The sequence below is a fragment of the Amblyomma americanum genome, chromosome 1, assembly GCF_052857255.1.
Source record: "Amblyomma americanum isolate KBUSLIRL-KWMA chromosome 1, ASM5285725v1, whole genome shotgun sequence".
Classification (NCBI taxonomy): Eukaryota; Metazoa; Arthropoda; class Arachnida; order Ixodida; family Ixodidae; genus Amblyomma; species Amblyomma americanum.
In genome coordinates this window covers 146,896,007-146,910,040 of record NC_135497.1, presented here as the reverse complement: position 1 = coordinate 146,910,040, position 14,034 = coordinate 146,896,007, and the positions used below count along the sequence as shown (strand labels likewise).

The 14,034-nt window shown below is 48.6% G+C and overlaps 1 protein-coding gene across 1 annotated transcript; it reads left to right on the top strand.

Moving 5' to 3' along the window:
- The first annotated feature begins 4,207 nt into the window (after nucleotides 1-4,207).
- Nucleotides 4,208-12,130, top strand: LOC144113857 (uncharacterized). Its single transcript, XM_077647214.1, has 5 exons — nucleotides 4,208-4,932; nucleotides 4,997-5,105; nucleotides 5,274-5,349; nucleotides 11,647-11,810; nucleotides 11,994-12,130. The coding sequence occupies exons 1-5, from the start codon at nucleotides 4,664-4,666 to the stop codon at nucleotides 12,081-12,083; spliced, it is 708 nt and encodes a 235-aa protein (XP_077503340.1). The 5' UTR covers nucleotides 4,208-4,663; the 3' UTR covers nucleotides 12,084-12,130.
- The last annotated feature ends 1,904 nt before the right edge of the window (nucleotides 12,131-14,034 follow it).

The window sequence follows — 14,034 nt, the reverse complement described above, 5'->3', positions numbered from 1 at the left end:
ATAACATAAACAAATTTGCCACTTGAGGCCACGCAGGATTGTATCCATGAACCGCTCGAATGTTGCAGGTGCATTACATAATCCGAAAGGCATAACGTTGAACTCGTAAAGTCCGTCTGGTGTAATGAATGCCGTTTTTTCCCTATCTGCAGCGTGCACGGGGATTTGCCAGTAGCCGGATCTCAAATCAATAGAAGAAAAGTATGAAGCGGAGTGCAGACAATCAATTGCGTCATCTATACGTGGAAGCGGGTAGACGTCCTTCTTCGTGGCCGTATTTAAGCGACGGTAGTCAACACAGAACCTCCATGTGCCATCTTTTTTCTTAACAAGGATAACTGGAGCCGCCCAAGGACTGGAGGATTCTCGAATTATGCCTCGCTTTAGCATCTCTTGAACTTGGTCATCTATTAACTTACGTTCAGTGGCTGAGACTCGATAGGGCTTCTGGCGTATAGGAGGTGCGGAGCCGGTGTTGATCGTGTGATGAATACGACTGGTAGGCGGTGGTGTTGAATCGTCTTTGGCAAAGTCGAACACGAACACGTGTTTCAGAAGGAGTTCCACTAGAGTGCGACGCTCGGTTGGGGAAAGAGCCTGATTAATCATAGCCTTAACTTGGGTCTCCATATCTCTTTTCACGTGCTGCTCACTGACAGAGTTGGTTAACGCCGCGACGAAACCTGACACACCTTCCTCGAAACGGGCGAGTTTGAGGCCCCGGGGCAACACAGCTGGCTCTTCAGAGTGGTTCACTGTCCACAGCTCGGTACGGCCTCTCACCACGGGAACGACGCAACGAGGCACGACGATACTCTTCTTAGAGCAGGCGAGTGTCGTAGGCTCTACCACAGCTTCAAAAGATTCGCACTGATTGTGAATAGAGGAAACCCGCACGAATGCTGCAGAGAAAGCTGGTACAATAGTATCTTCTTCCACCGCAAATGCTCCAAAATCCGGTGTCGAGTTATCCACAAGAGCTGAAAGTAACGAAGAATTCAAAGCAACTTCTCCCGTACGACAGTCTAAAGTTGCACCACACTCTTGCAGAAAATCAATCCCAAGAATCACATCATGCGTTGACCGTGGTAGCACTGCGAATTCTGTTCTAAACGTTAGACCACCAATAACAACATCCGAAGCACACACACCAAGTGGAACCAAAGGTTCACCACCGACACCACGGAATAACGCTGCACGGTCACCACTAAACATCACTTTCCTACCTAAACGATTCTTAAACCTCAAACTCATAACGGATACGGTAGCACCAGTGTCCACAAGAGCCATTGTTTTCACACCATCAATAAACACTTCCAGTTTGTTCTTCAACATAAACACGGGCAGAGGTAGATTGGACGTCATCGACTCGCCGGCGGCCTCACCTCCATCGGCCGCGCCTCCTAGTTTCCCGGAGGCGGAGGGGATGCACGACGTCGAGGAGAAGGTGACCGCCGTTGGCGCTGAGGTGGCGGCGTCACACTGCGGTCGGATGCGGGTGATGAACTCCGCAAATTGCTCGGACGGTACGGGTCCCAAGCGGACGTTGGGGGTCTCTGCTGCGCGGTGTGCAGTTGCCCGTAAGTATTCGCCGGGGGTTGGCAGTCTTGAGAAGTTGGGAAACGACGGCGGCAATATCTAGCGATATGCCCTGCAATGCCACACCGGTAGCACAAAGGTTGAGAGCGCCAGCGACCGCCATAAGAGTCCTGGCGAACAAAGTCGCGACGTTGGCTGAAGCCAGGATCTCGCTGCTGACGAACCACGTCTTCTGGGTAGGTGGGCCTCCTTTCTGTCGGCTGGTGGCGATAACGTTGGGCAATGTTCCGATCGTCCATGGGCAAAGTACCGTTGGGTGGAGCCCACGGAGTCGACAGGGCGGCAACATCTTCCTCCGGTGCAGAACTGTGCCGCAGATATTGTGTGTGGCAGAAGGTATCCCGGGATCTGGACAATTCCTCGCGCACAATCTCTCGAATCATATCAGCCATAGAATTTGGAGGACTGGCTTCAACACTGGCTATAGAGGTGACATTGGCCAATCTTCCGAATTTAGGGGTGATTCGACGCAGCTTAAGAGCTTCAAATGTTCTGCAATGTTCTATAACGTCAGCGGTGGTGCTCAGGCTCTCTTTGCTAATCAGGAAATTGTAAACATCTTCCGCAGTTCCTTTTAGAAGGTGGCCGACTTTGTCTTCTTCAAGCATTCTGGAGTTAACTAGCTTGCATAACTTTAAGATGGCTTCGATGTATGCCGTGCAAGTTTCTCCGGGTACTTGCGCGCGGTGAAGCAATGTCTGTTCCGCACGCTTCTTCTTTGCCGATTCATCCCCAAAATTTTTCTTTATCTCGGTCGTAAAGGTAGCCCATGAACTCAGTGTATCCTCATGATTGTCGAACCAGTCAAGGGCAGTGGCGGCAAGGAAAAACACAACGTTAGCCAGTTTAGTAGCAGCGTTCCATCGATTGTATTTGCTCACCCGCTCGTAGTGTTTCAGCCACTCGTCAACGTCCTCTTCAGGTTTTCCAAAAAATGTGCGGGGCTCTCGATAATGTGGCCAGTTGTTCGCTGTTTGCACGCACGGGGGTTTATTCAAAGAGGGGACCGGTCGAAGCAGGATGGAAGCAGGAAGCCTAGCAGCGTCCTTCAGCTCTCTCTTTTTCTTCCTCTTTCTCCGCGGGTCAGTCCTTCATCTTCTGCTTCTTCCGTCGAGGTTCTGTGGAAGCACGTTACATTATATATATATATATATATTTATATATGGGGGAAAGGAAATGGCGCAGTATCTGTCTCATATATCTTTGGACACCTGAACCGCGCCGTAAGGGAAGGGATATAGGAGGGAGTGAAAGAAGAAAGGAAGAATAGGTGCCGTAGTGGAGGGCTCCGGAATAATTTCGACCACCTGGGGATCTTGCACTGACATCGCATAGCACACGGGCGCCTTAGCGTTTTTCCTCCATAAAAACGCAGCCGCCGCGGTCGGGTTCGAACTCGGGAACTCCGGATCAGTAGTCGAGCGCCCTAACCACTGAGCCACCGCGGCGGGGCTATGTATATATTAAAGATGTACAGATGAGGAGTGATCGACTGCGTTAAAAATATTTGTTCATACTGTTTCAATGCTAGTAGCATGCTCATGAACAGAGCTCAGTCAATTAACAATTACTGCTTGGACATGATTGGTTTAGGTTACTGCAATAAAACGTTTTCAGGCTGGGCATGAAGCGAACGAGTTCAGCCTCACTGTGCTTTACATTTATAACGTCCTGAAATTGAAACGTTTGTCAGCAACCTGGGCCGCGATTACGGATCGCTCTCAAAAACTGTCTCAATTTTGAGGTCGTGACGTCAAAATGACGACACCGAGTGATGCCGACCGTCTATTCGGCCAATGCAGAGCAAGGTTGCGGTGGCTAGTAGGAGGGCTCCGCCCCGAAACCACTATTCGCACGACAAGGGACCGTAGACTAATGTTTTGCTGTAAAGACGCAGTGAATGAAAACGAGTAATGTTTTATTTTGCTAAGAATCTGTATTTCAAGCTCAACAGCACCAAGCAAAAGAAGCAGTGTTTTCATTATTGCAATTAAGTTTGCTGTTCATTCACTTTTTTTGCCGCAAAGGTGTGCTGTCAGCGGTAAAGCGTGAACATGTTAGTCTGAAAATGAACAAAAACGCAATGAAGAAAACAAGTAATGTTTTATTTTGGTAGTAAACTGTGTTGTAAAGTTAATAAGAGAAGGAAAATTAGAAGCGTTCTTATTTTTTCAAATAATTTTGCTGCAGGGTAACTTCTTCCGCCATGAGGGCGCGCTGGCAGTGGCACAACGTCACCTCCTTTAGCCTTTGCGTGTTTTTTCCTTTTTTCCTCTTTTTCCTTTTTGTGCGTTTTATCTTTCTCTCCTTTGGTGCTTCCAACTTTTTGTTTTTTTGTTTTTTTTTGGTCCGGGTGCCCAACCTAGTGGTGCCCACCCGTTACAAAGGGCAAGGCCTCAAGTATCTATCTATCGTGAACATGGCGGCCTGCAAGAAATTAGCTGATTCCACGGCTAGCTCCCGATTTTTTTGCGTGTCGTCTAAAATCAAGGTACTTTGCGGATGTCTGAAGTGCGCAGAAAAATTTGATTGAAGGCAGTGAATGCTACGGGCCTGCGGAGATCAACTTACAAGGAGCGCTGGGCTGGAAAATCGACGAAGACAACATATTCTGGTAAGTGTGTATTTGCTTATTATCGATGACAACAATGGCCCAAAGATGCTCTTCGGTTGACGTGTGGGATGTGTAGTTCCGTTTTTTGTTTATTAAATACAAGACGACGGGGAAGTGTGACATATGGGGCAAAATAAAGTTGTATGGCTTCGTGATCGTCAGTTCATTGTGTGTAGGCGTGTAAGTAAGGATCGATCAAGGACGAGAAAAACGATTAGGCGCACTCTACCAACCGTCTTGCTCGTCCTTGCTGCTTCGTAACCTTGTATACGTTGTTGCAATAGAGCGCACGTCTATGCTCTGCTGTGTGAACCCAAGCTATATATAGCGCACGTCCACGTGGAGCCAAGCTGTACGTTCCCCATTATTCCCTATTTCATTCCCTGACCGATACCAAAAAATCGCTGGCGGAATTGGCATGATAGACCGTTATCATTTGAAACGGCCATCATGTCTGAGAAGACGAGCGCACGTGTCTCAAAAGAACAATCGTTGTTAATGATGGAGTTCATGGAGCAGCACCCGGCGCTCGCCCACGCTGCCTCACCCCTTTCCGGGGGCTACACGGCGGCTCGCAGGCGCGAGCTGTGGCAGCAGCTTGCGGCCCTGCTGAACGCCGCGGGCCCCGTTGCCAAAAGTGTGCTCCGCTGGCGCCACACTTGGCAAGTGTGGTGCACCCGCTGCAAGAAGCAGGAGGCGCAGTTTTTGGCAGCGGGAAGGTGAGCGTGTCAACGACGGTCTGTCGAATGGCCCTTGAATATCTCTCTCCGCATCCTGTCGCAGGGGCACTGGAGGCGGCAGGCTGCCGGGGCTGGCAGGCAGTGTGTGTAAGCTGCGGTCGCCGGGCCTCGTGCTAGGCGTCGCAGCTCCTATGTTTTCTTCCTCCAGCCAGGTATGTGGTAAGCCGCGGTGACGTTACTAATAATGAAGGGCGAATGATAGGGGAGGCTAATGAAGAATAATGAATGTTAACCTCGGGGCCATGTACTGTGAGCAATGCACACACAGAATGAACTTCGAGACACTCGTGCATGAACGTTGGGCGCTTTGCCTCTTGCAGAACCAGCCCCGTGTGTCCGTGGGGGAGATGCCAGGGACGAGCGGCCTGCAGCAGGCAGAGGCGCGCTCTCCATCTGGTAAGTGAATTTTTAGTCATTTGATATGTACTCCTAACAACTTGTGCACATTGTTGACCTCATTGTGGTTTTTCTTTTAGTTAGGGAGGGATGCGAATGCTGAGCTAACAAATGCAACCACGAGTTATGTACCTTGTACTATCTTGCCCTCTTGGTACTGCTATGTTTCTTCTTGTGTCTCAGTACCTATAGTCGGGTACAACTTAAGAAGGCAGCGGCATTTGCCCCTCAAAGGCGGATGCACACGAGCCTCCGCCAATAGGCGCGCACTTCAGGTGACGTCATGAGCCGGACGGCCGGTGACCCCGCCGACGGAGAACATGCCTAACATGGCCGCCCTCGCTTCGAACTGGGCCGAGTCGCGTCAGCTGTGTGCGTCTCCCTTCGTCAGAGTGAATTCGAATTGTTTGTGGGCGTCTGTCATGTCGGAAATATTATTGCAAGCTTACGATGCACAACTTGTGCTGTGTGCGTTTGTTCTGAGCCATGAGGCGACGAAAAAAGGTTACAGCGAACATCGGTGACTGCGCTGCGCTTCGTCTGGAAACAGGATCCCACAGCGGCACACCGCTGCAAACAAACATTGTGCGTGTTTGTTCTATGGTGTTTTGTTTTGCTCCTAAGTGAAGTTACGATGAGGAGAATTTGCCGAAGTCTGGTACCTACTGTGAGTGGCGGGTGTGTTAGTGTACTGTGCCCTTGCGTTTCACGTCGGACGTGGCGAAGTGATGGAGCAAAACCATTCTCAGGATAAATGAGACAAGCGTGCGCAGATGAAACCAACCTACGAGTTCCTCAACCGAAAAGATTTGCGGAAGCAACCTCCAACGCAAAGATTTGTTGCTGCCAGCTCAGCGCGCAAACGATCGATCGTTGGCAGCAGTATGATAAGATAGCCGAGCGTCTAGCAGGGCGTCGTTCGAGTGTTGTGTAGCACCGTCGATTGATCACTTTCCACCAGTGCTAACAATCAGTGACTAACACGCGCTGCTTGAGCGAATGTCATTGGATTATTAACGGCCAGGCGTGTGGGAGCAGTGTTTGTTTCCTTAATGTCAGCCTTAGTACTAATATAAAATTATGACCGATACACTGGTGCCTTTACAAGGGAGCTTGGCATGAATTCGCGTCTCTGTATGGCTTAGAATTCTTCACTCACTGCACGCGCCAGCTGTAGAATGCCTGCTGTGACACAATCGCACATCAGTTGTGCTGCCAGCGCTCGACTTGCTTTCCCACAACACAGCTTTGCGCTGCTTTTCGATTGTTATGATATGTTGCTACTGAAACAATTCCAAGACAGTGAAGGCAACAGAGCCATTATGTACATCAAATAAAAGTACGACAAAGTAGGCACAGCTGCTTGTGAACTGACTCCTAATACCTCTACTCGCGTCTGCATTAAATGTGTGTTCTTGTTTTCTTGTGTTTGTTTATATTTGTTATTTTCCCCTTTTTTGCATTTTAGATCTTAGTTTTCGTGCTCGCGTTTGTGTGCATGTGTGTGAATATGTGAGTGCTTCTGTGCGTGTATGTGTTTATTGTTCCTATTTGTGTCCTTTTATTTTTGTGTTTGTTCTTGTAAGCATGCTGCATCCACCTCTTCCTTTACAATTTCATTAACTCGTCTCATTCAAAGCACGAAGTCCTGTGAATAGCAGGGCTGGCCTCTTCGATGTCATTAAATCCTTACATTCTTGTCTACCTTGCCTCCTCAGTCTGCCATCTTGCTGTGTTTTCTCCTACTATTCTGACCTTGCTTCTTGTGCTGTTGTCGCAACGTGATTAACCAACTTGCACTAAAGAAACTTCTATCAGCTGTGACGACAGAAACATTGACCGATACAAAATGTTAAAAGCATCACGTGGCTTGCGCAATAACTTCGTCTCTTACCCCTGTTAATGTGTTTATGCATCAGTGCATACGGCAGCTCGCCAGGAGTGCACATGAAAGGGTGCCATATTGTGCAACAACATCTTGCGATGTTGTTGCATTCAGTCTTAATAAATAGATGGTTTCGCTGCCCGTCACATGTGGGGGTACACATAACATTGTGCAGTGGATTATCATTTCCTGTCTTGAAGCTTTCATCATTACAAATGCAGTTTTCTAGTGAATGGAGTCCAGCAAAGCAGTGCTGTGAGAGCTTTTTCAGCTTTCACCATTTATTACCTCACCAATATCACTGTCTGAATCTGGCCGTCATTTTGCCTACGGCTTGTAATGAACAAAGTAACTCACTAAAACACGTTCAACCTTGCTGAGCATTTTTCCGGTACGTAAATATGACAAAAAAAAATGCTAGCAAAGTTATTCACGTTAATAATTGTGCTTGCATTCGCGTTAATGTCAGATAAATAAATTAAAAATTGGCTATGACAAGGCTGCGCTTTACAGTGCATACTGCTAACAGAGCCATAAAGCGTGCTCTGACTGCTGTTATTTCAACATGGGGCCCGTCAAACTCGACGATGGCTGCCTGAATGAGCATTTTGGGCCTCAATAAGCTAATGATGCTTTATATTTATTCTCTTATTCTCATTACTTGTGTGAGCCAGATAACCAAAATAAACAATGCAACCACATGAATGTGCTTTGGCGTGCAAGCTGCTAACAGTGGCTGTCAGTTTCGTGTTGACTACTGGTATCGCAGCAGCACTGGCTATGACATGACTGCGATTTCCAGTGCAGACTGCTAACAGAGCCATAAAGCGTGCTCTGACTACTGTTATTTCAACATGGGGCCCGTCAAACTCGACGATGGCTGCCTGAATAAGTTAATGATGCTTTATATTTATTCTCTTATTCTCATTACTTGTGTGAGCCAGATAACCAAAATAAACAATGCAACCACATGAATGTGCTTTGGCGTGCAAGCTGCTAACAGTGGCTGTCAGTTTCGTTTTGACTACTGGTATCGCAGCAGCACTGGCTATGACATGACTTCGATTTCCAGTGCATACTGCTAACAGAGCCATAAAGCGTGCTCTGACTACTGTTATTTCAACATGGGGCCCGTCAAACTCGACGATGGCTGCCTGAATAAGTTAATGATGCTTTATATTTATTCTCTTATTCTCATTACTTGTGTGAGCCAGATAACCAAAATAAACAATGCAACCACATGAATGTGCTTTGGCGTGCAAGCTGCTAACAGTGGCTGTCAGTTTCGTTTTCACTACTGGTATCGCAGCAGCACTGGCTATGACATGACTTCGATTTCCAGTGCAGACTGCTAACAGAGCTATAAAGCGTGCCTTGAATACTGTTATTTCAACATGGGGCCCGTCAAACTAGATGGTGGCTGCCTGAATGAGCATTTTGAGCCCGCCAAAGATAATCAGAGTTAACAGTTGTGTTTCAATTCAGATATACCAGCATTTAAACATGTTTCTATGCCACTTCTTAAATCGAGCACAATGTGTACTGGACGTTGCTTATCAGAATTGAGCTTCCATTATAAGGAATACGCCATAAATGGAACTGCTTATTTATTTCAGAGGTCACGGAATAGATGGTTGTCTGTTGCGAACCAACGGGAAAAATTTTGGTCGCCCTAATAAAGGCTGTTCTTTCGTTAAAAGAAGCCGTTATGCTTCGTCGAGTGGCTCAATGCCAGACAGCTCGCAGTCGGAGTCGCTTTCTTCACTGTCATCTTCACCCAGCTGGATGATGATGGGTTGAATGTGCTCACTCCCAGACGTGTCAAGTCTGAACTTTGCCTCCAAGTCCATCACGTGCTGAATGCTCTTCGCCCAGTCTTCCGCCGCTACGTGCTTGATTTTCTCCCTCAAGATGGCGTCGACCGTGGACAGCTTGAAGTCTCTGTTGTCCGCAGCGATGCCATTTTTGACCTTGGCCCAAACAAGCTCAATGGGATTAAATTCGCAGTGGCACGGCGGGAGCCTGAGTACAATGCAACCGGCGCTTACAGCTGCATTGTCTACGATGTAGCTCAGAAAGCGTGACTTTACAGATGCCACCAGCTCAAGCAGCTGCTTCTTTATCATCCTTTCAGCGTAGGTGATCTTGCTTGTGAGCCACTCCTGTATCTTCTCCTTCTTCCAGGCCGTCGTTGGCAATTTCTTTTCTCGCCGGCTATGGTTAGGTGCATTGTCTAAAACAATGACGCTACCAGCTGGCAACTTCTGCAGAACGCCATTAAACCAGCCCTCAAAGCGATTGCCGTCCATTTCCTTGTGGTAGTCGCCTGTCTTTTGGCCTCGCAATACATCCAAGCAGCCGTCGACGAAGCCATCCTCGCTGCCGATGTGCATGACAATCAGGCGTTGACCTTTCCCAGAAGGTTGTTTTAGACCCGTCGTTAGGCCATTTGCTCGAGCGAACAGGCGTCCGCGCTTCTGCACCACGGTGTCTGTCCACACGATCGACCGAGTATGTCCCGCCGCCACCCATGTCTCGTCCAGGTAGAAGATCTTTCGGCCTTCCGCTCGGTAGCGCTCCACGTCATGGAGGTAGTGATTCCGCCAATCGGTGATGTCATCCCGGTCAATAAGCAGCGAGTTGCGGCTTCTCTTTTCGTGCTTGAAGCCGATCTCGGCAAGCAGGCGACGCACAGTACACCGCCTTAGTGATGGGAGTTCCATACGTTCCGAGAACTCGGTAGTGATCTTCTCGACCGTCGGTATCTCGTTGCGGCGAAAGAAATCGTGCACACATGACTTCAGCGCGCACAACATGAAGCTGTCAAACTTCGCGCTGCGTCTTCTCTTCTCCGCATTGCGTGGGCGCTTTCGCGACGGCGTCGTCAGTTTGCCACCCGAAAAATGCGAAGCTTTAACTTCCTCCCTCACCCTGAACACAGTCTTTTGGCTGACACCGAGCATGTCAGCGACAAACTTGCTCGTCCCCTTTTACGCTGCGTTCAGGCTCCGTTTCGCCAAAACGTGTAGCAGTGGAAGATTATGTTGCGTGAATCGCTGTCCAGGATGCGGCCGCTCTTGCTCTTGCTGAGGCTCCTTGGTGGTGTGATCATCGATGCGACACAAGGCTCGTTCGGCAACAAAGGCTCGCGTTCCGATGTCGCCTCGCTGGGCTCCATGGCGGAAAAGAGGTACGGAATGCCGTGTGCGAACGTGCGTGAACTCACGATATTGTAGGTTCGCAACCGCAAAAAAAAAGAAACAAGTAGCAATTGAAAAATAAGCTTGTGAAAACACACAAAAAGTACATATGAATCCTATGCTATTGAGCCAGACTGTTTTGTAATTACACGCCCGGTGCTGTCGATCTCGCTCCGTAGCAGACGACGCACAGCGTTGTAGAAGGCACGGAGTTATTTTTCTCTCGCGATCCGGCATGTGCTGAAGCATTTGCATCATGATAGTTTTACTAAACCACTCATCAAGATACACAAATCTTATTTATACAGAGAAATACGCGTTTTAGAAGCAGTCACAATTTTTTGAGCGGGACTATTTCTTTAGTCGCGGAGGCAATTGGCTGCTGCGCTTCGGTCACCTGGGCGGGGCCTCTCCTGTCTTCTAAAGTTGTACCCGACTATAGTAACCGTGTGTTTTGCACCAATACACGCTCTGCTGAAACTGTCCACTAAGCAGTGCTGTCTTGTGGAATGAATTCACATAGATGGCACCCCCCCCCCCCCCCCCCCCCCCCCCCCCCCCGGAAGAAGAGGAGCTGGAGGAGGAGGGCGCACCTTTTGACACAGCCTGTGAGTTGGTGTTCTAATATCAGGCTGCACATTATCCATTTCGCAAGCTACCTAACATTAATACCATTCGCAGGAGCAGACTATCAGTATCACTTTAAAATACCCACACAAGTTTGGTTTGGTTTATGGGGCTTTAACGTCCCAAAGCGACTCCAGCTATGAGACGCCATAGTGAAGGGCTCCAGGAATTTCGACCGCCTGGGGTTCTTTAACGTGCACTGACATCGCACAGTACACGGGCCTCTAGAATTTCGCCTCCATCGAAATTCGACCGCCGTGTGTTTCGGGCCAGCAGCCGAGCGCCATAACCACTCAGCCACCGTGGCGGCCACCCACAGAAGTGTCTTTCATATGCACCACTGGTACTTTGTGCAAGCTTTTTTCCTCTTACAACGGAAACTGTGGTGTCTGCGATGGTTACACAAATGTGCAGATTGAAACAATGCTGTTTTTGTCATACCGCTGATTATGAATGCTTTTATGTACTGCTCCCCAGTATGCATGTCAACAGCCCTCTGAGATATTGCACCAAACAGTCAGGTTATTGCACATCGTGCTCCACTATATGACAAGTGTACATTCAGTCACTTTCTCCTTTTGACAGCTACACAGGAGCAGCCAGGTGTGGTGGCGGGCCATCCGTCTCAGCAGCAGCGGAGCACGTGGACAGAGGAGGTTCACCAGCTGCTAGCAGAGACGCGGCGCACCAACGACCTCCTCGAAGCCCGCAGTGTTGAGGACGTCGCATTTCATGCACGCCTCCTGGAGGTATGTGCAGACAACACCCACCACATTTAGTGAAGGAGAAGCAGCTGCATGCAACATGTTGTATCTGCATTCACAGTTCGAAACCTATGCCTGACCTCTAGAGACATTTCAGTAGGTCATATTTATGTGAAACCAGCCCTCCATGTCTGTGAAGTGTGCAAATGAAGCTCCTTTTATGTGCAGGAACAGAGGCAAACATCAGCAGCATTGCGCAGCCTCACGGTGGCAGTGACACAACTGACTGCTGCCGTCACAGAAACAGGGGCCATATGATGCGCACTGCTGATGAGGCACGGGCCGACACAGTGCGCCTCACCGAGCAAATGGTACTTGCGGTGGCCTTGATTGTACGTGTCTTGGAACAATCAGGTACAGCCACCGCAGTAACTTGTTCGGTGGGGCTTTTTTTTTTCTTTTTTACCTGTTTTTTTCCGTTTTTTTGCCTTCTGCAAGGTGCAGAATATTTTTTTATTTCCTTGCCAGGTGCAGGCGTTATGTATATATTTATTTCCCTTCTGCAAGGCGCAGAATATTTTTTTATTTCCCTGCCAGGTGCAGGCGTTATGTATATATTTGTTTTCCTTCTGCAAGGTGCAGACTATTTTTTTATTTCCCTGCCAGGTGCAGGCATTATGTATATATTTGTTTTCCTTCTGCAAGGTGCAGAATATTTTTTTATTTTCCTGCCAGGTGCACGGGGCTTATGTATGAATGTTTTTTTTTCCTTTTGTACTTTTTAACTTGTGTGAAGTGTACAGGCTGTGCAATATTTGTTGTCCACTTTGGTTTCGTGTTTCAATGTGGAAGCATTGCTAGTCCCATTACGAGAAAACTTGACGGCACGTATGAGCACTCGCAGACGGTATAGAAAATCCCAGTCATGTCAGGATAAATTTGCCGTCATCACGTGGTCGCATGGCGCACACGGCAAGCCGAGGGCAGCCTTTCCTGGCGGTCATATACACGACATTCGCCTTATACACCCCCCACTGGCTGAGTTCAATATGGCGCAACTTTTCCCTGCTACATTCGTGTCAAAATTGCAACTAACCATTTCTTGTGCAGTGTTCCAGGTGGTGTCATATGCACGTGCTTTCACATTCCTGCACATAACCAGTCTGAAGTGTGTGTGCATATTTTTTGGGATGGTACCTTGCAACATTTTGTAACACACACAAGGTGTGTGATATGTACTGTTTACAGTGGAACCCCGTTCATACGTTTTTCACTGGAACGCGGAAAAAAAATGTAACAGCCGGGAAAACGCAACAGTGAGGAAAGGTCCGAAAATTAATGAAAACAGTGCAGCTTTTGCCTTGAAACAATTTATTTCAACATCAAGTGAGCTTAGGTCTTATAAAAATCGAGAATGGTCGATTGCCGTTTTTTCCGCTCGCTGGAAAACACCACGCGTTTCTCAATGGCCTGGAAAGCCGCATTGCTCTCAGCGTCGCTTTGAGATGCGACGTACCTGCGGAGGAGGTCCAGAGCCACAGGTACGACGGCTTCTCCAAAGCTCGGGTCCGCCAACTCCCCGGAATCATGCTGCTCATGCTCCTCGTCGTCATCACAGTCTGAGGATTCACTCGCGACCGAGTCTGCAACGATCTCGGCGATACTCTGACACTCGGACGTCACGACAGCAGCATCCACGGCGACGTAGTCGTCATACGTGACTCCCGTGGCACCCAGCGCATTCAAAGCTTCACTCAGCTCTTGATCATGAGAGGCTGCTTCCGTCTCTTCAGCTTCCGTGGCAGTTTCCTGTCCGCCGTCCATGCGAAAGCCACACCGCGCGAAGCAGTGCTGTGCAGTTGACGCGCTCACTGCAGTCCATGCTGAAGCGACGTAGTGCATGGCGTCCAGTATTGAAACGATCGTAGGCTGCTGTCCGCGATCAATACGCGCCAGACAGTGCTTTACGAGGGACTTCCTGTACGAGTGCTTTAAGTTCTTTATGACGCCGGCATCCAACGGCTGCAAGTGGCTTGTAGTGTTTGCAGGTAAAAAAACAAGCTTAACGTTCCGAAGAACCGACGGGTCTCTCAGGTGGGCAGCACAATTGTCCAAAAAAAGGACAACACTCCTGCACTGGGAGCTCATCTTGTCGAAGTAACGAAGAAATTCTTCGAACAAAGAACCCGTCATCCATGCACGACTGTTGCTTCTATAGTGACATGGCAGCAGGCGAATGTTCTTTAAGCACCGTGGGTTTCGGTATTTT

Coding starts and splice junctions, on each gene's coding strand:
- LOC144113857 (XM_077647214.1), top strand. CDS start 4,664: ATGTCTGAGAAGACGAGCGCACGTGTCTCAAAAGAACAATCGTTGTTA. Junction 5,106..5,273: donor TGTTTTCTTCCTCCAGCCAG/GTATGTGGTAAG, acceptor TGCCTCTTGCAG/AACCAGCCCCGTGTGTCCGT. Junction 11,811..11,993: donor TTCATGCACGCCTCCTGGAG/GTATGTGCAGAC, acceptor TTTTATGTGCAG/GAACAGAGGCAAACATCAGC.